Below are 25,072 nucleotides of genomic sequence, written 5' to 3' on the forward strand. Positions count from 1 at the left end.
GCCAAAGAATGTCATTATAGAATGATGAAAGATTCCATTATTTAAGAACATACAGCAATTAGAAACATATATGATCATAAAATGTAATCCTCAAATATATAAAACACACACTGACAGAATTAAAGAGAGAAATAGGCTTTTTAATAATAATATATAATAATAATAGTTGGAGGTTTCAATACCTCACTTTCGATGCAGTGGCATGATCCTGGCTCATTGCACCCTCCGCCTCCCAGGTTCAAGCAATTCTCGTGTTTCAGCCTCCCGAGTAGCTGGGATCACAGGCTTGTGCCACCATGCCCATCTAATTTTTGTGTTTTTAGTAGAGACGGGGTTTTGCCATGTTGGCCAGGCTAGTCTCGAACTCCTGGTCTCAAGCAATCTGCCCACCTTGGCCTCCCAAAGTGCTCGGATTACAAGCATGATGAGCCACTGCTCCTGGCTGTGTATAGTTTTTAAATTGGTGTCCTTGCAGAGGGGATGATCCATGGAGCCTTGTAATCTGCCATCTTGCTCTACTTATCCCTGATATACTTTCAACATACAAAAATATTGTGTTTCTGTATATTTGCAATGAATAATTTAGCATGAAATTAAGAAAGCAATTGTTTTTAAGATATTATCAAAAAGAATAAAATCGGAATATATTTTAAAAAGTGTAAAACTTATACTCTGAGAAATATAAAACCCATTGAAAAAATAAAGAATTTCTAAAGAAATAAAAAAAAATCATTCCAAATTTCTGATTCAAGACAATATTGTTAAGATAACAATCTTCCCCAAATTATCTACAGAATCAATGCAATACTTCTCAGAAGGCCAGTAGGCTTCTTCTTATAAATCAACAAGCAGATTCTAAAATCCATAAGCAGTTGGGAAGGGTCTGGAATAAGCAAAATAATCTTTTTAAAAAGAAAAATATTTCAGGACGCACACTTTCTGATTTCAAAACTTACTACAAAGCGATAGTAATTAGACCAGTTTGGGACTGGCATGAGGACAGACATGAAGACCAATGGGATAAAGTAAAGAATACAGAAATAAACTGTGTATCTATCATCAATTGATTTTTTTATTTCAAAAATTGTATTTATTTAGAAGCATTCAGAATGTCAATAAAACAGCTGCAACTGTTTCTTTTTTGCAATTAGAGTGATATTCAGTTAACAGAGCAATTCTTTCGTGTTAGATGCATCACAATTGAAAAAGAAAAAACTACCATCCCCATATATAACTAATTTGTGCTGTGCACTAACAAGAACCTGATTTAAATTTCCATGACAATTTACAACCCCCATATTCTACTAGGCAAGGTTAGTAGCTATTGAAAATACCACCAGAACAGGACTTTCTAAAGACACATTCAGTAGTGTGTTAATTATACACACACAAAAAAAGACTGTACAGTTTACAAACAAATGTTATACAGCCTTACATTTCAATTTTTTTCTTTAAAAGGAGTGAGTTGTGTACAAGGGGATTAAATGCTTTATAGACAAGAAAAAAAAAATACAGTAGAACCAACTTATTCATCATCATCATCTTCTTCTTCTTCCTCCCCCTGATCCTCATCTTCTTCATCTTCCTCCTCTTCCTTCTTTTTCTTACTTTTTTCAGCCTTTACAACTCCCTTTTTTGCTGCATCAGGCTTTCCTTTAGCTTGATATGCAGCAATATCCTTTTTGTATTTTTTCTTCAGCTTCGCAGCCTTCTTTTCATAAGGCTGCTTGTCATCTGCAGTGGTGTTATTCCACATCCCTCCCAGTTTCTTTGCAATATCACTAGTGGACTGGACGGATGTTCTCCTTTGATTTTTGGGCGATACTCAGAGCAGAACAGAAAAAAGGCTGAAGGAGGCATCTTAGGTGCATTGAGATCCTTGAAATTCTTTTTTGTTTCCCCCTTAATAGGGACATATTTTCATCTCTCTTTCATAACAGGCCTTGTCTGCCTTTGCCATGTCTTCAAATTTTCCTTTCTCTTTAACAGACATGGTCTTCCACCTCTCTGAGCAGTTCTTAGAAAACTCGGAGAAACTGACTGAAGCATCTAGTTGTTTCTTCTTGTGCTCCTCCTGATAAGTTTGCACAAAAAATGCATATGATGACATTTTGCCTCTTGGCTTCCTAGGGTCTCCTTTGCCCATCTTTACTTACTTTTCTTCAGTGAGGCACAGAAACGCCCAGTGCCTGCCTGGCTCTCACTTGCCCTGGCACTGTCTCTGTGGAGATCAATGTACTGCAATGGCTGTGAGAGGGTCAACTGATTTTCAACAAAGGTGCCAAGATCATTCAATGTGGAAAGAGTAGTGTTTTCAACAAATGCTGCTAAGACGACTTGGTAGCCACATGCAAAGGAATGAAGTTCTCACAGGATATACAGATATTAACATAAAATGGATAAAAGACCTTAATGTGAGAGCTAAAGCCATAAAAGTCTTAGAAGAAACATAAGGATAAAACTTCATGACCTCACATTTGGCAATGGTTTCTTAGATATGCTCAAAAGCAAGAGCAACAAGAACAACAAAAACAGTTAAACTGGACTTCATTGAAATCAAAAAACTCCTGTGCTTCAAAGGATGCTATCAAGAGAGTAAAAAGACAACTCACAGAATGGGAGAAAATACTTGCAAATCGTGTATCTATCTGATAAGATATTGTATCTGAAATACAGAAAGAACACTTGCAACTCAATGATGAAAAGACAACTCAATTTTTAAAGTGGGTAAAAAAATCTGAATAGACATTTATACAAATAAGGTATACAAATGGCAAATAAGCACATGGAAAAGTGCTCAACATCATTATTCATCAGGAAAATGGCAATGAATACCTCAATAAGACACCACTTCCACTCACTAGGATGGCTAGAATCAAGAAGTCAGACAATAACAGGTCTATGATGTGGAATAATTAGAATCCTCATACGCTGTTGGTGGGAATGTAAGATGGCGCAGCCACTTTGGAAAAAATTTTGGCAGTTTTTCAAATGGTTAAACATAGGATTACCCATATGATCCAACACTTCTACTCACAGACGTATATCCAAGATAAATAAAAACATATGTCTGCATAAAACCTTGTACACAAATGTTGATAGCAGCATTATTCATGGTAGCTAAAAGGTAGAAACAACCCAAATGTCCATTAACTGATGAATGGATAAACAAAGTAGGGCATAGTCACAAAATGGAATATTATTTGATCATTACAAGAAATGGCATACTGCTAAGTGAAGAAGCCAGTCAGAAAATATAACATACGATTCATTTTACAGGAGATCTCCAAAATAGGCACTTCTATAGAGATAGACATTAGATTAGTGACTGCTTAAGGATGATGGGATGGTGGATGATGGAGGGGCATGATATCTAAAGAGTACTGGGTTTCTTTCTGAGACCATAAAAGTGTTCTAAAATTGATTGTGTTAATGACTACAGATATTTATAAATATACTGAAAACTATTGAATTGTACATTTTAAATCTGTCAATTGTATGGTATGTGAATGATATCTCAACAAAGCTTAAAATCAAAATACATAGAGGAATAGAGATCAGGAGTGTGAGCACAGGTGAAGATCCTTTTATTTTTTACTTGATGTAAATTCAAATGACAAGTATTATCCTTTATGGTTATTTTTGCAACTCTTCTAGGAAGATAGACTATAATAAAATTTATTACACTTATAATTAAATTTAAAGACCAAAAACAGAGTTGTCATTTCATTGCTCTTGCTAATTTGGGTTTTCTAAAAAATTTATTTTTCGATCTTATAAGATTTAAATGTAGTATATGAATTACTGATTTTCTTCCAGAATCTAATCACATTCTTTTTTTTTTTTTTTTTTTTTTTTTTTTGAGATGGAGTCTCGCTCTGTCGCCTAGGCTGGAGTGCAGTGGTGCGACCTCAGCTCTCCACAAGCTCTGCCTCCCGGGTTCATGCCATTCTCCTGCCTCAGCCTCCCGAGTAGCTGGGACTACAGGTGCCCGCCACCACGTCTGGCTAATTTTTTTGTATTTTTAGTAGAGACGGGGTTTAACCGTGTTAGCCAGGATAGTCTTGATCTCCTGACCTCATGATCTGCCTGCCTCACCCTCCCAAACTGCTGGGACTACAGGCGTGAGCCACTGCGCCTGGCCCTATCACATTCTTATATAGACCATATTTGGACAGGATGCTTGACAATTGTGGCAATCCTATCTGAAAGATACATATAAATTATATTTCTAAGTGAGTTAAAGAAATTCAATTTTAAATTTGTTTTGCAAATTTGAAGAGTTTTTGCCAAAAACAAATGTGACAAATATAATAGCACAAGCTGAGCCCTTGGTATTTTGAGAAAAATTAACTCAATCTTACTTTTAATATTAGGTAAGTTTTGGCAATGCTAACAATAAAGTATAATAGATTTGTTCCAATTAAAGTCAGCTTACATCATTAAAACTAACATTTAATTTGATATTCTGTTAAATAAAATTAATTTTTTATCCTGTTTGAAATGTACTTGTGGTTACTCCATATAACAGAATGTAGAGCTTATTTTTGAAGTATATTTTATAAGTTTTTTGTTTTTGCTTTTTTATTTGTTTTTATTTTTGGGGGGGGACAGAGTTTCACTCTTGTTGCCCAGGCTGAAGTGCAATGGTGTGATCTCGGCTCACTGCAACCTCTGCCTCCCAGGTTCTAGCAATTCTCCTGCCTCAGCCTCCCAAGTTGCTGGGATTACAGGCACCCACCACCACGCCAGGCTGATTTTTGTATTTTTAGTAGAGATGGGGTTTCACCATGTTGGCCACACTGGTCTCAAACTCCTGACCTCAGGTGATCCACCCATCTCGGCCTCCCAAAGTGCTGGGATTACAGGCATGAGCCACCGCACCTCACCTATTTTATAAGTTTTAAGGATTAATTTAATTTCATTTTTTCACAAATTTTCAATTTTATTTTGAGGCTGAAAAGTAATTTAGCTATTAATGTATTTAATCTTTGTAAAATGAGAACTGCAGTTGACCTTTGAACAACATGTATTTGAACTGCATGGGTGCACTTACATGCAGATTTTTTTCAACCAAATGCAGATAGAAAATGCAGTGTCCATGGGCCATGAACCCATGTACACCCAGGGCTGAGTTTTCTCATCAGTGAGTTCTCCCAGATCCGTTGTGGAACTTGAGTATGAGTGGATTTGAGTATACATGGGTGGTTTTGGAACAAATCCATTGTGCATACTGAGGTATGACTGTACATATAGTATTAGTTATTGATAATAAATATTTTCTACATATTTATAATTATATTACATATTAAAAAGTTGTCATGGATGATTTACTGGTATTTCAGTCACCAGTTTAACTGCTAATTATTAGTGAATATTTTAAAATTAGGGAAATTAGAATAAGGTGGGAGAAGGGAGAGAAGGATAACAGTGCTCCTACAATATGCTCTTCTAACATGTCTGTCACATTAGAAGATCAATATTTAGATCAATATTTTGAATTAATCTAATTTCTTCTTGTTCTCCCAAGAGAGAAGGAGCAGAAGAAATTGTAGCAATACAAAATACTAGAAACTGAAGTCATAACACTTAGGAATGAGGGTTTTGAGCTCCACATTAAGTGATCAGCAAAACCAGCCCAGAGCATTTTGTTTGAGTGCTTTGCAAATATTGCTCATTTAGGACCCTGTATATTGGGGAAGTGATTTGGATAATCGCTAGTGGAAACATAGCAGGTCTCCTGCTTAGCTATGCTGTTTAAGGCCAATAAAGCTCTGCCTGCCCGTAAATTTCAACATCCCGGGAACCACATGTGGAAGGGATTATAAGTCAATATCTACACCCAGGTTCAATTCTGAGTTTTCTGACGCATGAGGTTGTCACAGTTTGTGGGAGGGGCCTTCTAAAAGAGCAATTAATGTAAAATTAGAAATATAAAAGTAGGAACAGGGACTAGGAAAGGAGGTCAAAAAAGTAAAGAGTCATAAAGCTTCTGCTCCTTTGGTATCACAGTAAATCTGTCCCTAAAATCACTAAATGTTTCAGTAAAGACTGATTGACAACATTAATAGGAGAAGAAAGAAAGCCACTTTTTTAATATCTTAAAACTAGCTTCTTTTGATGAGTTTAGAACTTCAGTGATCATAAATATGGCCCTACTTCTACCCATCTTCTGCAGCTAGGGGAACACTGGGCTATCCCTGGTTCTCCAGATAAATTATTGTCATTTGTTTGTTTCTCCATGACACCAAAAAAAAAAAAAAAAAAAAAAGTTTTATTTCCATATTGCCATATTTATTGTCAGGAATTTGCTTGTTCATTCTCCTAAAATCAGTTTATACCATAAAAATATGTTTTCTAAACACGTAACTCTAATCTTCTAAGGCACAAATTCTAATAGAATTCCATTTATTAAAGTTACAATGCTTGCATCCCATTCCTTTTTTATTATTCAAGTCCACCTCTGAACAGCAGAATGCACAGAGTTTAGGGCATGCCTTTTATTTGATTTGTTACTATACTGAGTTATAATATCCTACTTTTGAAAGTTTCCTAATATCTTTCTTCTTAAACTTACTTCATTTAAGTGCCTGTTTAAGACAGTGAAAACAGAAACATAGGATGAAAAGATCCCTTTATAATCTCAGTTGCACAGAAAATTGAGTTAGACATAAACCATGATAGGCCAAATACATTTAAAAGTTTTATCATGATCATTCAAAATTGTTTGCCATTTTATTTTTTCATATTTTGACAGTAATCATCTTACCAAAATGGATAATTAATAATTGATATGAAAGAAAAAACCAGCCTTAGAAAAATATCTGATTGAACAGATTTTTAAATGTAAATAACTTCACACTTACTTACAATTAAAAACTATTTAAATATGAGACAGTCTTCATGAGTGTTTAATAAGGCTATACTTCAAGTTTTAAGTCAATTCTATTCTGCGTATCCTTGGTTATACATTTTCTCAAAGTGAAATGCTTTAAAATTTGAATTATCGTATATAGTCAACTGAATTAATTCTTAATTTTATTTACAAACACATTCTATATGTGTCTATATATAACACTTATTTTATTATAAGAGCTACTTATCTGTGAGTCCACCAAAGGAAAGAATAAGGCAATTTTTATCTTTTTGCCTAGGGAAATTGATGCTCAACATTGTCGATGAATGAATGGCTGAAAAAATACATTCACAATTCTCTCTGTGTTTTAAAGTAGACACGGCTTTATCCAGTTATCTCAAAAGGGATTAAAAAGTTACTAAAACAAGTTATTCATTTAAAGTCCTAATAGCACATTGAAAAGCTGAAGTTAATAAAGATTTTAAAAAGACAATGACTTATGACGAAAGGTCTCTGACTGATTGCTGGTAAGCAAATATCCCCCTGCAGTTGCTTGGCTGGCTCAGGTTATTTTTATTTTTACTTTTTGAATGTGAATGTTTAGACAGGGCATCTACTCTCTAGTTCACCATAGGATCTATCATCCCTGTTACCTTGACCAGACCTAACTCTTATTCCTTGTTACTTGCATGGCCACTTAGCATTTGAGTCTGGGATCTCAGTTTTCCTAGGGAGGGAAAGCAAACAGACCATCTTGTAATTTATACATTGTAATCACCCTTTCAGGCTTACAAATATTTTGTAGCCAACACAAATCCATACTAGAATAACAAATGAAGATTTAACAAGACTAAATTTAGCAAAAGCGTAAGTGAAAATCCATGATACTGGAATTATGGAGCATTCTAGAAATAGCCTTAGTGAATAAATTACATTCCTACCATTATCCAGTTGTTTGAAAAGAACTGAAATGAAAAAGAAAGGTAATTTTGAATAGTTAAAAATATGTAGTCACTTGTTTAAGTCTTATCACTTGTATTTAGTAATGTTAGTGTATCAATATTCATATTAAATTTGGATTAAACCTTATTGATCATGGCAACAGAATAAAGGGGCACCAGGAGATCAAAAATAAGTAGAGTACTCAATAAAAATCCTGCTCCAGATCAAAGATAAGTTACTCATATATAACACATTCTTCTCCTCTGATAACCTCTAACCATCAACATTTTTCCTTTCTTTTAGAGGCAGCCTAAGCCTCAACTTCAGCACAACTTCTGTAACCAAGTTCACTCTCAAAGCAAGAACTCACCTTCCTCAAAGTGCACTTATTATCTATCAGATTACTACCCTTTAACAAATTTGTAAGCCTGCAAGTTTTGGTACCAGTAATTTAGCACCCAAATTCAGTACATAATTTCGATTACTGTGATGTAATATGTTGATTATATATAATGCAAAGCATCATTCAATAACTGGTATTTACTTCACTGAAACTCTTCAATTATATTATGAACACTTTGTCAGTAAAAGTGTAATCTCTTTTTGCCTCAACTGTGAAGTGAATACATCGCCATTCCTGGAACACTTAGATTTTCAGGCCGCACATCACTGATTACCTTTTGTTTTTGAAAGTTTAATTACTTGAGGTTCTGGAACCTGAGGAATGTAGATTTTCTCGGGGATATAAAAATATTCTGGAAGGCTCACTTCTGTTATGTATGAAACGGTCTTAGGCTTCCTCAACTTTGAAATATGAAAGAGCATAAGAGTCTGTGAACAAACAGTAAAATTAGAATGCAATTTTCTTAACTTTCACCTCCAAAACACAAAAGACAGCATTATGTATTTAGACTATACTTTTGAGGAAAAAATCCAAGGATTGAATTTGGTCATTTCATTATTTTTATTTAATTGGTGGAAAACAGTATAAACACATTTCAGAAAAACAGTGGAGTCCTCTTTTATTGAGAGATGACCAATGTCCCCCGCGCTAATGCTTTCAGTGTTGAGAAATTCATTGCCTTGGGAGGAAACCATTCCACCGCTGACCAGCATTTGAGAATGTGCTTTTCTCGAGTTGAAACCTGTACTCCTTCATATTTACCCATCAGATACATCAGATACATTCTTATTAGTAGCACAGACTGAGGCCTCCTATTTCACTAACGACAATTTTGTGAATTTATAAAAACAACTGGGTCCCACCCCTCCACAGATGTTCAAAAACTCTCTTACCTAGGTTTGTTATTTTTAGTTCCTCAATGATTACTCATATAATGGGGGTTACAACAACTCACCTCCATGCATATCCTCCTCTAGACAAAATTTAGTTCAACAGTATTCTTCGTAAAGTGGGACACTTAATATAAGCCCAGATCTCTAAGTGTAAGTGAAGCAAGTTAAAAGTGACTTTTGTTTCTTTAGGTATATTTTCAATTCAGTTAAACAACGACAAGGCTCATATCATGCATAAGATGTCAAAGAATAGACAAAAACATGTGAGAAAAGCTCTTAAGATTCTAGGATTTCACAATCTGACAGGAGAAACAGATAAACATAAAAGTAAATCTAATAAAAACATAATGTATTAAATGTAACAATGAACACATATGCTGCGTTCCAAGGAAAAAGCTAAAGGAAGAAGGAGAAAGAAACTATATACATATGCATACACAATGAAAAGGCTAGTCATGGACAAAATAACACCTGTCTCAACCATTTGTAATTTAAATAAAATGTTTTGACAAGAGGTAATAATGAAGAAAATCAATTGAAAAAGAAAATGGGAGGGCATTATGACAGGCTTAAATTTTGAAATAGCCACTAATCAAAAAATGTTAATGTAATAGTGTACTGTAAGTTGAACATAAACCTTCTGAAATTTATTGTTCTATATCAGAAAGAAGTGGTTTGGTTTGAGCTAAAGAAAACCATCAACTTCTTAGAAGCACAGTACAGTCAAGAAAGTATGAAAGCCTCAGGATTTAACATTTTTGAGTCAATCAGAAATTCAAAATCCAGGCCATTTAAAAAATATCATCACCAATTGTTAGAAGTCTGGGATTAGGCTGTATTGATTCTAGCATTCTGACAAATAAAAAAAAGAAATAATTTATACAGTGCCAAGTATTTTGATATATATAAATGAAGATAAATCTTAAACAACAAGAATGAAAAATGTATGTAAAAATGTAAGTTGCCAAAACGGAATCTTACTAATAGCTTTTTTGTTTTTTCTTTTCTTTTTTTTTTTTGAGACGGGGTTTCACTCTTGTTGCCAGGGCTGGAGTGCAATGGCGTGATCTCAGTTCGCTGCAACCTCCGCCTCCCAGGTTCGAGCAATTCTCCTGTCTCGGCCTCCCAAGTAGCTGAGATTACAGGCACATGCCACCACGCTTGGCTAAGTTTTTTGTATTTTTATTGGAGACCAGGTTTCATATTGGTCAGGCCGGTCTTGAACTCCTGACCTCAGGTGATCCACCTGCCTTGGCCTCCCAAAGTGCTGGGACTACAGGCATGAGTCATCGTGCCTGGCCAGTAAGAGCATTTTAACAGAGACCTGAAGTAACTGAGAGAGGCAGCCCACTAATGTGTAGGGAAAAGCAACAGAGGAAGTTCAAAGGCCATGGGGAAGACACCCGGCATGTTTGAAGCAAAGCAATTAGGCATGTGCTAGGGAGTGGCCTTAGAGAATGGACTCCAGCAGAAAAGGTGAGATGAGGGAAGGAAGCGCAACCGATGGACTCCTACATGACGGGTCATGTAGATCATCCAAAGGATATGGGCTTTTAACAAACATTAGTTGGAAAGCCAGTAGAAGAATATGCACACAGGAGCAAATGAGCAGGCTTGCGTTTACAACAATAGCTTTGGCTGCTCTGTGAGAATAGATTGTACCTAATTCCAATCATAAAAATAGATTGTACCTTATTTTAAGCTGTAATGATAGAGTCTATAGCAATAGGTAACAGTAATAGTAGTGTACTATTACTATAGAGATTAGTAATAACTACCTCAATATCATGCACAAAGAGTGCACTTATTATATACACGAGGTAAGCATTTTACATATAATTATCTCAGTTTTTACAAATTGCCAATATCTCCATATGAAAATATATAAAAATTTAGGCTTGAGGAGGTTTAAATAACCAGCCTACAGTCACACAGCTGGACAGTGTTAGAGTCTGAATTCTCAGCCTGGCTATCTGACACCAGAGATGATTCTACCTGGGTACAGAGCAAAATATCCTGGGCAACTTTTAGAACATATTCCTACCCACCCCCTCCTAGTGATTCACATTTAATTGTTCTTGAGTGGGTCCTGGGTATGGGCATTATTTTAAGTTCTCCAGGGTACTCTAATGTGCAAATAGAAATGAAAACTACTGTGAATTAATGACCACACTGTAATGCCTTAAATTACATAGTATATTGCTTTGTTTCAGATTCATTATTTAATGAGATATAAAGGACAAAATGGCAACTGAGCTGTCCTTCAGTACTCATTACTTTTCCTTCTAAAAATGTTATTTAATCAAAATAACATTTTAAATAGTAACAGCTCTGTAGCTCTGTGTATTTTTAAAGAGACAGTAATTGAAGGGAATCATCTATTTCTCCATTCCCACCTCAATCTTGGTCAGTCCCAGGAGGGCGATGGCCACACGGATACTACTGCTCTCCAGAGTGCCTGTGATCAACCTTCGCTCATACTCAATACTCGACATCTGTTGCTGTGCTGCAAAAGCCAAAGCCTTTTCCCTGGCTTCATTAGTCATCGGCAATTTAAGGTCCATATACAGGATTTGATGGAGTTTGCAATTAAAATATAGAACTGGGTATTTCTTATTAGGCCCTGGAGGAAGAAAAAAATATTAATGAATACAATGAACATTTATGCCTGTGACATTGCTATTCAGAATGGACTTGGGAGGTCTGAAATATAAAATTGCAGTTATGGTCATTATGAAACAGAGTAAAAATAAATGCATACCACATGTCCATTAGTTCTAATTCAGTAATTAAAGAGCAAGTTTTCAGGAATTAAAGATTATTGATATTCTCTAAGAGATGTAGTCAAATGATTGGTCCATATAAACGTCATCAACATGCTCAAAAATTCAGTGACCATTGTGCTCCTATCAGTGATAGGTAGGGGGAGAGTAGATATAAATGTTAAAAGAAAAGACACCTGTCAAAAACTCCCAAGAACTGCCATTTTCTTTCACTGACAACATTTTAACGCCTAATTCCTTAAGGAACAATAATCAAGAACTGGAAGCCAGGGTAAAATTCCAGGTTATATAACATTATGTAGATTTTTTGAGAGTGTAGTAACTCCCAGATTATTTGAGAAATGGGAAGTGTTGCCAAGTAAATATTTTGTGTGCCAAATTCCAATATTTAGCTTAAGATTGGAAAAGGAAGACTTAAAAAAATCACCATTGAAATTTTTTTAATGGTAAAATGGTGCTTTATTTCATGGATGCTGACATAATAAAGTTAAAAGAAGCCCTTTCAAAAGCTAAACACACAGAAGAGAAGCTTGCTATGAGGATGCTTAGGTAACTATATGAGGAACAGTCCATTTTCAACATTATAAATGAAATAAAACACATGTGTACTGTACCTTCTTCTCGAGTACCGCTGTAACAAACTGGACTTGAAGAAGAATTCATTGGAAGGCAACTGGAAGGCAAGGGGGTCATACCTTTTCCTTCTGCAACATATACTAATTGTCCAATCTAAAACACAAGACATTATAATATTAAATTTCAAAATCTCGCATAAAAATATAACTTTTTCTGCTACAAGGGAAATCTGCATACTATAAGAACTACCATGAATTGTGCTTTTATAAGCAACACAGCCTATAAATGGGCAAACAAAGGTAAGGCACACATATAGTTCATCCAGAGCATGGGAGAAACTTTGCCTGCAACCAGAACACAGGAATTGCTTAAGAAGGTCGCAGAATTGCACTGATAGCAGTTGATCTTCCCAAATATCCTCGGGCAACTGCTGTCTTAAAATGAACAAAAGAGGAAGCAAGAAATTTTTTTCCTTTAGTCTGTAACTTATTATTGGAGAGGAGTGACATCAGCTTTGCCAGGCATCTGAGTCCCCAAAACTCTACATTTTAAAGTGCAGGCTTTCAAAATGAACATGGAAAAGGCTAAATTTTTTTTTAGAAAAAATAATTAGACCAGAAGTAGAAAAGGCTTAAGAAAGAAAAGAATCTTTTATTTGATGAATAAAAGCCCTCTTTAATTATCCGTCCCAGAGAGGCATTAAAATGTGACAGCAGTTGAGTTTCACATCCCCTTATGCTAAATAATTACTTCTTGAGGCCAGTTGATATGTGGTCTCTACACTAACTGAAGCCAAGTAGCCATACAATGCCATATGCTAGAAACCATAACTCACACTCTATAGTTCAAACAATGTATAGCCAACCGTTAGTCAATATTATTTCTATAAATCAGGGAGGATTCCTGTCAAACAACTTTGTATCAGCCACCCTTGTCCCTTTTTGCCTTTAAAAATCTGTTTATAACAAAGGATAAAGGGAGCACTACCCAAGGAAACCTGGAAGAAAGTCATTTGCAGCTGTCCTGAACCTTAGCCCAAATAACCTCTCTATATTAATGTTGCCTCAATTTCTTTCTTTAGACCAACAGGCTAAAGAGATAAGGCAAAAAGAAAAGTAGGAATAATGCAAGGGCAGCAACATGATATAGTGAAAGATCAGTAGAAGTGGATATGCCTGGTTTTAATTGGCACTGCCATTTCTTAGCTACTGGGCTTCAAGCAAGTTTACTAAACCTCTGAAATCCAGTTTCCTCCTCTGTAATATGGCATGATCAACACCTTAATTTTAGGAACCTAGAGTTTTAATAAAAAGGAATAGGAGAGAGGGAGTCTCAAAAGACATACATAATCATAATGGTTGAACCTTATTTAGATCCTGATTCAAAGACAAGTGACAGAAAAAACACACAAATAAGTATAAGGCAATTGGAGAAATCTGAAAACAGCTTGGATGTTTGGATGATATTAAGAAAAATTTTACCATATTTTTAATAGTAAGGATATCTTTGGCAGTGTCAGAAAAACCTTTTTTTCTGTAGAAACACTTACTGAATTATGAATAAAATTCTGTGATCCACTAGGATTTGCTTCATTATAATCATGAAACATCTAGATAAATGATGTAAACCAAAAATAAAATTCTGAGACCCCAACTAACTAAATGGATCCCTGCACCACCTAAAGGCATTCCAAAGTTAACCTGAAAAACTAGTTCAAGCCTTGGTAAGAAGTGGGGGAGTCCAGACATGCCTCATTATACCTTCCTCTCCTTGGAATTCAGGCATAGCTGACCAGCATTAACATTACAACAGAGACCTTAAGACTGACAAAACAGACTCTTTCTAGCAGGAAGGTATCAACATGAAAGAGCAGGCACTGAAATAAATCAAAGTATTTTATCTCAAAATAGATTTTCTTGACATTTTGAAATGGCCCTGCAAAGCTGTCACTTATGGGGATAACCTACATTCTGTAGAGAATCCCTTTCCATTTCTGGAGTCTTCTTCCTGATCCAGGAGAGAAATAACTAAAGAGTTTGGCATCTTTTTAAGTCTGATAAGAATAATTTGCTATCTATTCCTTCTGAAGCCTGCTATCTGAAGACTTCATCTGTATAATAAGAATCTTGGTCTCCACAACTCAGTGTCTTAACCAACATTCTCCCTTACATGTATTCAAGATCTTTAGATATACCTTTCAACCAATTGCCAATCAGAAAATCATTGAATCCTATGACCTGGAAGTCTCCACTTTGTGTTGTCCTGCTTTCTGGACAGAACCAATGTATATCTTACATGTATTGACTGATGTCTTATGCCTCCCTAAAATGTATAAGACCAAGCTGTATCCTGACTACCTAGGGCACATGTTCTCAGGATCTCCTGGGGCTGTGTCATAGCCATGGTCACTCATATTAGGCTCAGAATAAATCTCCCCAAATATTTTAGAGTTTGACTCTTTTTGTCAACAATGATATAAAGGTAAACTGACCATGCAAAAAATACATATTCTAAAATATTACAAATCTAGATAACAAATGAAACACTAGAAATTAAAAATTAATCTATAAAAAATATAAGAATGAAAAATTTCTCACTGTGAGGTCTATTTTTTAATAGCTTTGTTATCCCCCCATTAGAATTTGTTTATAATTCATTTGTGGTCTATTGCTGTATGATAATATTCCATAAAATTTTATTAATTAAGATCCACAGTTATCTATAGTTCATGCTGGAAAAAGGAATATGAAAATCTTTGAATGTTTTATATTATTTATCATTTAAGTCTATACACTCCTGGCAATAAATAGTACATAATACACAATTTTCATATAGTACATTTTCTTAAGTAGCCACACACTTTACAAGCAAAAATCCAAGCTAGCCATTTGAAATGTGATTTGTGTGTATGTATGTGTTTCCGTACACATGTAACTGAATGATCAACAATTAATGATATAAAATACTCAGTAATTCAAGTAGAGGAAAAATGCATCAGTTAAAGACTGAAGATCTTTAGATAAAACAATGAAATTAGGTAACTAATTACCTAAAAATTTGTTGTTTTATCAAAAATAAAATATGCATAAGCAATTAGACTCATTGAGTATAGAGTTATTATAAATACCTGTTTGTTTTAATGTGTGCCCAACTAAAACCTGAACTAGGGCTTGTCTACCATGTGAAAATGAAAACCAACCCATGGGAGTCAATTTAAAAGGAGCAAATTGCTATTTGCCAGAATATTTTCCTCAAATGTAAATTATAACATCTTCTCAGCCATTGATTCATCAATTAAAATATTATTAACTAGGACTCCACTGAATTTCCATTAAATTCTGCATCTTACACACACAGAATATTACCATTTCTCAAAAATTTATTTTGTCTAACATGTTCAATATCAATATATTCTTTTTATTAAAAAATCACTTAATCGAAAATAATGCTTATCTTGCCTGTGTCAGAACATTATTCAGAAGAGCCATAACCTCTACTATAGTTTGATTATTTGCTTCCACTTTTTCTTGGAATAAAATTAGACCATGAAAGGCACAGAAATGCAATAAAGAGCTGTTTTAAAGTAGAAATTCCTCTCATATTCCAAATCTAGAAGCTTTGACAAGGGAAATGAAATTAGCTGACACTTAGCAGACGCTTGTCATCATAAGGTGTTCTAATAATCACCTATACAAGTTTTTCCTGCTTTTAATTTCATAAATTCCATTTGGCATGCTTAATTAGAAATATATTGTATTTTCGAGAAAGATGTCAAAGCTCATTGTCAATTATAAGAAACTTTTACAGAAGATATTTTGTTCCTCTTGTGTATCTAATTAAATGCAGTCCTCAAATAGCACAGTTACATGCAAACTTGCAAGAAGACCAGCTGTTAATTACCCAGAAAAAAGGGATACAAATACTGAATTGGCACAAAAGTTTTAATTCCAGCTCTGCCATTAATTAGCTGGGTAACCTTTGACAAGTCATGGATGCCCTCTAGATACAAATAACCTCAATCTTCCAAAAAAAAAAGTGCATTTACCTAGACACAAAGTCTCCATGATTTTTCATAGGTATTAAATCATATTTATTCTCTTATTTTGGGTTTCGATCTTTCCTGTTTTGTGATTTATTTGTTTGAGATGGCTGAGCAATATTATATTATTTTGATGACTAAACAGGCATATGGAACTTAAGCTAAAATTCTAAATGTTAAATTCCATATGCTAAAGAGAGATCATTAATCATTTATAGGTCACTATTTGACTATCAAAATTATAACATAAACCTGATTAGTAAGAATAATCACTGTTTTTTAAAATTATATTTTTATAGAATAATTTATAATAAGGCAGTGAGCTAGGAGCTAGGAAACTCATTGAGGGTGAGAAGACTCATGAAAAGATTTGTATACCTGCACTTAAAAGTTCAATTTTCTTAACAAAATTTTGACACAATATTAATTGCATGCCTTACAGATTATTCCACAGACATTTTGAGAAGATAAAATATATTTAAATGACATAAAGTATTAATGGATTGTTTAATAATAATTGGTGGTATGTTTTAGGACATTATTTCCTCAAAAACCTGGAAGCTGTCCTTAGACTTTAGAAGGCATTGTGGCAACGAAATCTGCAGTCTCTCTTTCCTTTCATCACCACATTTTTCAGAACCATTTCACTCAAATGTGTCACCAATTTGCTCTGCAAGTGAATGAAAACTTCCTTCCTTTCAAATGTGAACATCACTCAAACTGTCATTAAGTTTGATCTTTATAGCAATATAAACTGTGGTCCTTGGAATCCCTTGTTAGAATTACAGAGGGAATAGCTGAGGGCAGTATTGAAAGGGGGTTTGTGAAGCAGTGTAACACAGTACAAAAGTCTCCTAGCCAGTCTCCCTACCTCCAGTTCCTTTCTCCAACTGTAATCTACTATCTGTTTTGGCGCCAAAGATGCTTTCTAAAACAAAGATGAAATCAGACCCTGCCTATGCTTCCACTGGATTCCTGCTTCAATAATAATTAAAATGATTACAAATAATTCAACTTAAAATTAACTGCCCTACTCAATATCAGTCTGATTTACCCATCCAATTTTCTATCACTTCCAATAAACCATTCTCACAATCATTAATCCTTGTGTCCATGAGATTTCATACTTAGCTGTTTTGCTGTGTTCATAGAATCTTCTTGGGAGCACACATCTCTTCTGCCCAGTCTCTTTGTTTTATTGGCAACTCATCCTTGATCAAACTCCTGTATTAATCAATTATCCCTGTCTTCACTATCATATAGAAATGAATTCTCCTTTCTATTCTAGAAATTGTCACAATCTGTCTACTGCTTTATAGAAATTAGTGGACATGTTTCAGGATACTATGTGTACTAGCAAAGAGTATGCCTTGCCTGGGGGCATTTTGTCAAGGACAAGGATGTCCCATCACAAAGCAGCATCCACTGAGTAAGAGATGTATTTTTCTAATTCATTGGACTGTGCCATATGTCCAGTAAGCTTCTCTCATTCACCAGGAGGAGGCACCTATACTTCAAATTCATGCAAAGTTTCTGTGTGAGGTAGGCCAGCACTATGCAAGTTTGCCTTCTCCCCTGGTGATATAGTCTGGCTGTGTGTCCCCACCCAAATATCATCTTGAATTGCATTTCCCAAAGTTGGAGGTGGGGTCTGGTAGGAGGTGATTAGATCATGGGGTTGGTTTCTAATGGCTTAGAACCATTCATCTAGTGCTGTCTCATGATAGAGTTCTCACAAGATCTGGTTGTTTCAAAGTGTGTAGCACCGCCCCCTTCACTCTTTTTCTTTTTCTCTCTCCTGCTGGCCATGTGAAGACATGCTTGTTTCTCCTTCTCCTTCTGTCATGATTGTAAGTTTCCTGTGGCCTCCCCAGAAGCAGAAGAATATGCAGCCCACAGAACCATGAGCCAATTAAATCTCCATTCTTTATACATGACCCAGTCTCAGGTAGTTCTTTATAGTAGTGTGAGAATGAACTAATACAGAAAATTGGTACCAGAATTGGGGTATTGCCATAAAGATACCTGAAAATGTGGAAGGGACTTTGCAACTGGGTAAGAGGCAGAGGTTGGAGCCATTTGGAGGGTTCAGAAGGAGACAGGAAGATGAGGGAAAGTTTGGAACTTCACAGAGACTTGTTGAATGGTTGGGACGAAGTGCTGACCAGTGTAAGAATGGACTAATACAACTGGAATGTAAGTCCCTTGAGTGCAAAGATCATGGACTTTGCATATGTTCACTCTCTCTCTCTGCGTAGAAAATTGGCCGTATACTGTTGGTGAATTAAACTATGTTGGGAAGAGTGAGCAGAATAATAAAATGAAATTATTGAAATCCAGCTCGAAGAATACAAACTTTTAAAAATGTGATGTAGTCATTCTGTATATTCTACAACTTCCTTGTAGAATGAGTGTCCATAGAAATAGTATTGATTTTGGAAAATAGAAATTACTGTTTCCTCAACTGTGCCATGCCATGCGAGGTGATATTCCCTAGAGCTAAAATGTTGGTACCTCAGGCATGTGGACTCTCTACAGTCTATCTGATAGTACTGTTGATAAGCAAAATAAATAACTGACAATTAGGTACAAAATTCTAATTTTCAGATTTTCTCTTCATGTTTATCTTGAAAAAATCTGCACTGCTTATTGTAGGATGAGGGTTTTCTGGTTAATAGGAGGAAGGAGGGTGGCTGAAGAGCAAAAAGGCCTTGCAGTATGAAGGGAGCTAAGAATCTTTGTAACTTTGTGAGTATATGCCACATTGACAGAGACTTCAAGGTCGACATAACCTGTCCCCATACTGGCAGCAGGCTTTATGAGGTTAATAAATGCTTCAAAGTAATTATAGGCCAAATGGGATTTCATCTTGCCTATGTTTCTCCAGGAACTCAGGGGCGTCACCTGTAGGGAGGACTGTAGTTATCCTCATTCCCTCGAAAAAGAAAAACAGTTGTGACAAATTGAATAAAAAAATCAAAGGACAAATGAAATAGGACTTGCCATTATAAATCATAAAAAATAAAAAAGAAAGCGTCCTCAATACTCAATTCCTCAAGTTATAAATATATCTTTAATAAAACTCAAGTTAGTCTGTTTAAATATAAAATCACATAAAGATTTTAGCATTATATAATTTAATGTTTTTACCTTCATTCAATAAACAAGCAAAATCAGTACTGTTAAATTCTGTATTAATGTTACAAACATTCATCATAGTTGAAAAAAATTGCACATCCTTGGAAAATATTTCAATATATGCATATTAGAGACTGCCAACTTAATCTCTGCATCACCAGACACAGGAAGACACAAAAGACTAAGAGAGAATGAAATGACTGATAGTGGAAAGAATCAGACGAGTGGCCCCATTGATTTATGCAAATATATGGCAGATGGCCAAAGTGACATTTAATATACTTAACAACTGGTGCTTAATAGCCTTAGGCTAAATTATTATTATTATTATTTTTTTTTTTTTTTGAGACGGAGTCTCGCTCTGTCACCCAGGCTGGAGTGCAGTGGCCGGATCTCAGCTCACTGCAAGCTCCGCCTCCTGGGTTTACGCCATTCTCCGGCCTCAGCCCCCCGAGTAGCTGGGACTACAGGCGCCCGCCACCTCGCCCGGCTAGCTTTTTGTATTTCTTAATAGAGACGGGGTTTCACCGTGTTAGCCAGGATGGTCTCGATCTCCTGACCTCGTGATCCGCCCGTCTCGGCCTCCCAAAGTGCTGGGATTACAGGCTTGAGCCACCGCGCCCGGCCAGGCTAAATTATTATAGACCATAAATCGACAAGAAAGTCTTGCAGGGTCTTCTTCCTGGGAGTGGGTGTGCTTTCCCTGTTAACCTCCAAGTTGACTTGGCAAGGCTGAAACTCACTTTGGTATATGGCACCCTGGTGTGGGGCTGACTGATTCACATAAGTTATTCTGGGATGCTGACTTCCCTTCTGGCTTCTTCAATTCAGCAACGCCTGGACTTTGGTCTCAATTTGTTCTAACCAAGGTTTGTAGACAGAGAACAAAAAAGGCCAGAAGATAAATCTACCAGGTGGAAGGAAGGCTCTGGGTCAAGTCAATAAAAAACACTGAAGGTTTGTTGGGAAGGGGCTGGCTATACCACAGCAAATGGTTGCAGCTGAAACCCACTGTTAACTCAACCCCCAAATCAGGCATCCTGTTTGATACCCTTGCCTCCCTTACACAGGTCAGCTCAGCAATGCCAAGTGGCTTACTGCATAAAAACCCAGAATCACAGAGAGTGGGTGTTCACATGCTAGACACCACAGTGAAGACAGAACCCCAAGGTTTTATCAGTGCATCATGGTGTGTTTTGCAATGTCTGTGTGCTTTGTAAAGGGGTCTGTCAACTCCTCCTCGTAAAAGGTACAATTCATCAGGGACTGGGCCCCGATTCTGCTTGAAATTCTTCTACCTAATTTGCTCCATTCCACGTTGGAGCAAAAACTTTTTGGCTCTCTAGCATTTGATAGCATGAATTTTCAGGGCTTTCATAGGTTTCTCCCTTAGTTAAGAATCTCTATGAACATTAATGTAAGATCTATAAAACTATTCTGTTTTCAAATAGTTGTTCCTTAAATCTTTTCAACTTTATATGAAAATTCAAATAGAACAGCCAAAATGAAAGAAATAGTCTTTGCTTGATAACAGTGTTAGTAGCAATGTTTCAATTTTATACATGGAAAATTATCAAGTAGACATCTAATTTCAGTTTTTGATAGGTGTTTTTTTGTTTGTTTGTTTTTTGTTTTTTTGAGACAGTGTCTCACTCTGTTGCCCAGGCTACAGTGTAGTGGCATGATCTCGGCTCACTGCAGCCTCCACCTTCCAGGTTCAAGCAATTCTCCTGCCTCAGCCTCCTGAGTAGCTGGGACTACAGGCACATGCCACCATGCCCAGCTGATTTTTGCATTTATAGTAGAGAAGGGGTTTCATCATGTGGCCAGGGTGGTCTCAAACTCCTGTCCTCAGGCAATCTGCCTGTCATGGCTTCCCAAAGTGCTGGAATTATAGATTTGAGCCACTGCACCCAACCAACAGGTGGTTCTTAATGGTAAAGCAGTTATGGACCATTTAATAAGAATAGTAGCTAACTAGGTAAGCTTGCATGTTTGATTAACTATTATATTTTTTAATATAATTAGCAATGTGTAAAACAATAGATGTTCTTCATGTAAGAAACATTAATTCAATGCAATACTTCGCATTCAGGGTATTGTTTCTCAATTGACAGCAGTATAATTTCAAGATTGCTGTTTTATTTTAATGTTTTCTCTGACAAGGACAAAACATACGTAAGCAAGATTTAGTTTTTAGTAAATGGAGATAACATGTTAATTACATTTTGATTAATTATATTAAATTTGTGTAAGCTAATATTAATATTCCAATAGACTAAGTCAAAGAATAAAATCAACCTTGTTACTATGCTATTGACAATTAGCTCTAGTATTTTGTTGGGTTATATTATAAATTAATATACAAAAGTGATTGTGAAGTATTTGATCAAACTACTGGTCACAATATAGTTACTACATTTTACAAATTTTATATATGCAGGAATTTACTTAAATCCTGAACTCTTAAAATAATTTAAAAAAACAAGTTTCAGCATTACTATAAAAAGGCATTTTTTCCTTCTAAGTGGTAATTTTAAGTGTAAAATTAAACTATATTTTACATTTCTAATAGGCTATATTATTTTCCACATGTAAATAATGCCATAGACACCAGGTAAGTACAATACCTCTTTCCAATTACCATTTTTCACTGCATACATATTCAATTTAGTGTGTACATAACTGATTATAAATTTGTGACTACATCCTGGGGGTTATAAATTTCTTCCTAGGGTCAACACATGGCAGTGTCTCTCTGGAAGCAGGTAATGCTATAAACCTTCCCTCAGTGGTGGCTCTAACTCTCTCTCTTTCTCTCTCACATCTGTCTCTCTCCCCCTCTCTAACTCTCTCTGTCTCTCTCCCTTGCTAGTTTTGAAAGTGTAGGTGGCATGGGTCCCAGAGCCATAAGGAAATGAATTTTGCCAACAGCTTGAGGGAGTTTGGAAACAGATCCTTCCTCAGTTGAACCTCTGAAAAGAATCCAGCTCTGGGCAATCCCTTGAATGGAGACTTGATAGACCCTCCTCAGAATATCTATCTAGATCATATCTGGACCTGTGACATACAGTAACTGTGAGATAATAAGCATGTCTTGTTTTAAGCCACCTAGTGTGTGATAATTTGTTACAAAGCTATGGATAACTAATACAAATAGAGCCACAAAAAGGTCACTCTACTCCCATGGGACTGCTCTATGCAGCTATTATAAAATTTACCCACAGCTAGTGTAACCGGATATTCTTGAGGACAAGCTCTTTGCTTAGTAACATGAGAGCTGAAATCATCCACATTTCAAGAGTCCCCAATTGCCTTCAAGTCATCTGCTGTTAGTTACTCCATTAAAGTGGCAGCTCGTGATAAACACAAAGATAACAATTCTGTTCTCACCTTTTTGTTGCTCAAGATGATGACACAGTAGCGCACGTGCATGTTGAAGGGAAGAAAGCGGAGCCCTAGGCTTGAAGTTCCTTTCACTCCCAGGTAAACAGTATTCATGGAGCAGAAGAACTCTCTGATAAAAGTGGACTTAATTGCTAGCAAAACATAAACAGAGCTTGTTGACATATATTTTTATAAGTGCTGTTCTTTAGTGATTAAAGTTTTGGTATCAAAAAATGTTCAAAACATTAGCATGTAAGATTAGAAGATGATATTCGTTAATGAAAATACAGTAACCCTAGATCAACCTTGTTATTAAACAATGCTTAATTATGACCCTCTATAAAGATTCCTTAATACATAATTTCATTACAAAGAATTTCGCTACTGTGTAAAATTAGCCAGGATATACGAAACAAAGTGGTCATCCAGGAATCTTCAAATTTTTGTGGACTATGCAATGTTTCACAGGGTACAATGGATAATTTAAACTGGAAACAAAGGATGTATTATCTATACCTTTATCTATCTATCATATAAGTATGGCACACTAACCTATTGTGCCATGGAGCTCCGTGTATCTATCTAGCAGTTTTAAAACATGTCCACACATTATTTGATATTGCCTTAAATATGATGATGTAGTGGGCCAGGCTTAGTGACCTGATCCTTACAAATCGTATGCTAGAATGCAGCAAAAGTGAAGCAGTGTGATTTTTGACACCAGATCAAATAAAGTAACTCAATTCTGCCAATTCTTTCTTTTTTGGCTCACCTCACTTTAGAACTTAAGGAGATCCCGTGAAGAAGCCTGGGCCACATGGAGAAGCCATGAGTAAGTGTTCAGGCCAAGAGCCCCAGCAGATGTCCCAAACAAAAGGCAGCATTAACAGCCAGACATGTGAGTGAAGAAGACTTTGAAAGGACTCAAGCCCCAGCCTCCATTTGACCATGAACTAGAGTCATGCAGCTAAGCCCAGTCACCCCAGATGTATGAGAGATAACCATTATTATTAATGTTTATTGTTTTATGCCAGTATATTTGGGGTGGTTTGTTCTACAGCTCTAGATAACCAGAACGTTCCTATGTCCATTTGTTCTACTGATCATTATACGCATCTTTTATAGACCTATAGTTATTTCATAAAGTAATTTTATGAAAGAAAATGCTCCCCTTACAACTCTAAACTTGGTGATACCTGTCACCAAAGTAAGTTTAAACAATTCAGAATAAGCCAAAAAAGAGACAGAAAGGCCATATAGCTAAACACATTCTTTGTACATTGGAGGGAAGTAGACCAGCAGTGAAAGGAGAGATTTGTGCAGAGTTGTCCAAAGGGTCATCAAGGGAAAAGACTCAGGACCTATGCTTCAGCCTCAAATCAGCCAGCAATCCCCAGGGCTTACCACTCTGTCTGTCCTGGTAGCCATCCCTGTTGAATATTTCATTTCATATTATGCTTGGCACATAAAAATCAGACATGAAAACAAATAAAAACTTTTATTTAGGTACTCACAGGTATGTAAGAGATTTGGGGAATCACAACAGCCCTGATCAGTGTCACTCCCACTGCTACTGATGTCATCACTGACACAAGAAAATAGGAAAACAACATCAACAACAAAAACAAAACTCAAAAACAATTCTTCATATTAGTTAAATAATATAGAGCCTTGAAAGTTATGGTTAAGTACAAATGATATGAAAAGACCATAGATATATTTCAAATATTATTTGATGTTCACATTGTTTTAGAAATTAAAAAACATAAAAATACAAAAAGAAAACTAATAAACATCAATATTTCCATCACTCTTTTCAAAAAATTGATAAAATAATTATCTTTCACTTTAAAATACAGTACTGTAGAGAAGTGCAAATTTGATAATAATAAAAACCCTAAATCCAAAGACACAAAACGTGAATTATCTCAATTTAGGATTAAATAGGTACTTTTTCCAAAAGTAGTTCTAGAAATTGCTTTCTTGAGAAAATTTTCTTCTTTAAGTTTATTATTTTCACATTTGCTTGTTTCTTATAAAGGTATAAGAAGACCT

General features: G+C 35.7%; 1 protein-coding gene and 1 pseudogene across 3 annotated transcripts in view; both read right to left on the reverse strand.

The window, feature by feature from the left end:
* The window catches only part of LOC105499042 (cilia and flagella associated protein 47), a 469,827-nt gene that overhangs the window by 173,355 nt on the left and 271,400 nt on the right, over positions 1-25,072 (reverse strand). For all 3 annotated transcript variants that reach the window (XM_011771441.2, XM_011771442.2, XM_011771440.2), the window contains exons 41-45: positions 24,532-24,602; positions 23,024-23,169; positions 12,492-12,606; positions 11,491-11,717; positions 8,476-8,629 (exon numbers count right to left, since the gene is read on the reverse strand). In XM_011771441.2, the coding sequence (XP_011769743.2) occupies positions 8,476-8,629; positions 11,491-11,717; positions 12,492-12,606; positions 23,024-23,169; positions 24,532-24,602 (713 nt within the window). The remainder of the gene's footprint in view (positions 1-8,475; positions 8,630-11,490; positions 11,718-12,491; positions 12,607-23,023; positions 23,170-24,531; positions 24,603-25,072) is intronic.
* Positions 1,167-3,337, reverse strand: LOC105499040 (high mobility group protein B1 pseudogene; annotated as a pseudogene).

The sequence above is a fragment of the Macaca nemestrina genome, chromosome X (genome assembly GCF_043159975.1).
Source record: "Macaca nemestrina isolate mMacNem1 chromosome X, mMacNem.hap1, whole genome shotgun sequence".
NCBI lineage: Eukaryota > Metazoa > Chordata > Mammalia > Primates > Cercopithecidae > Macaca > Macaca nemestrina.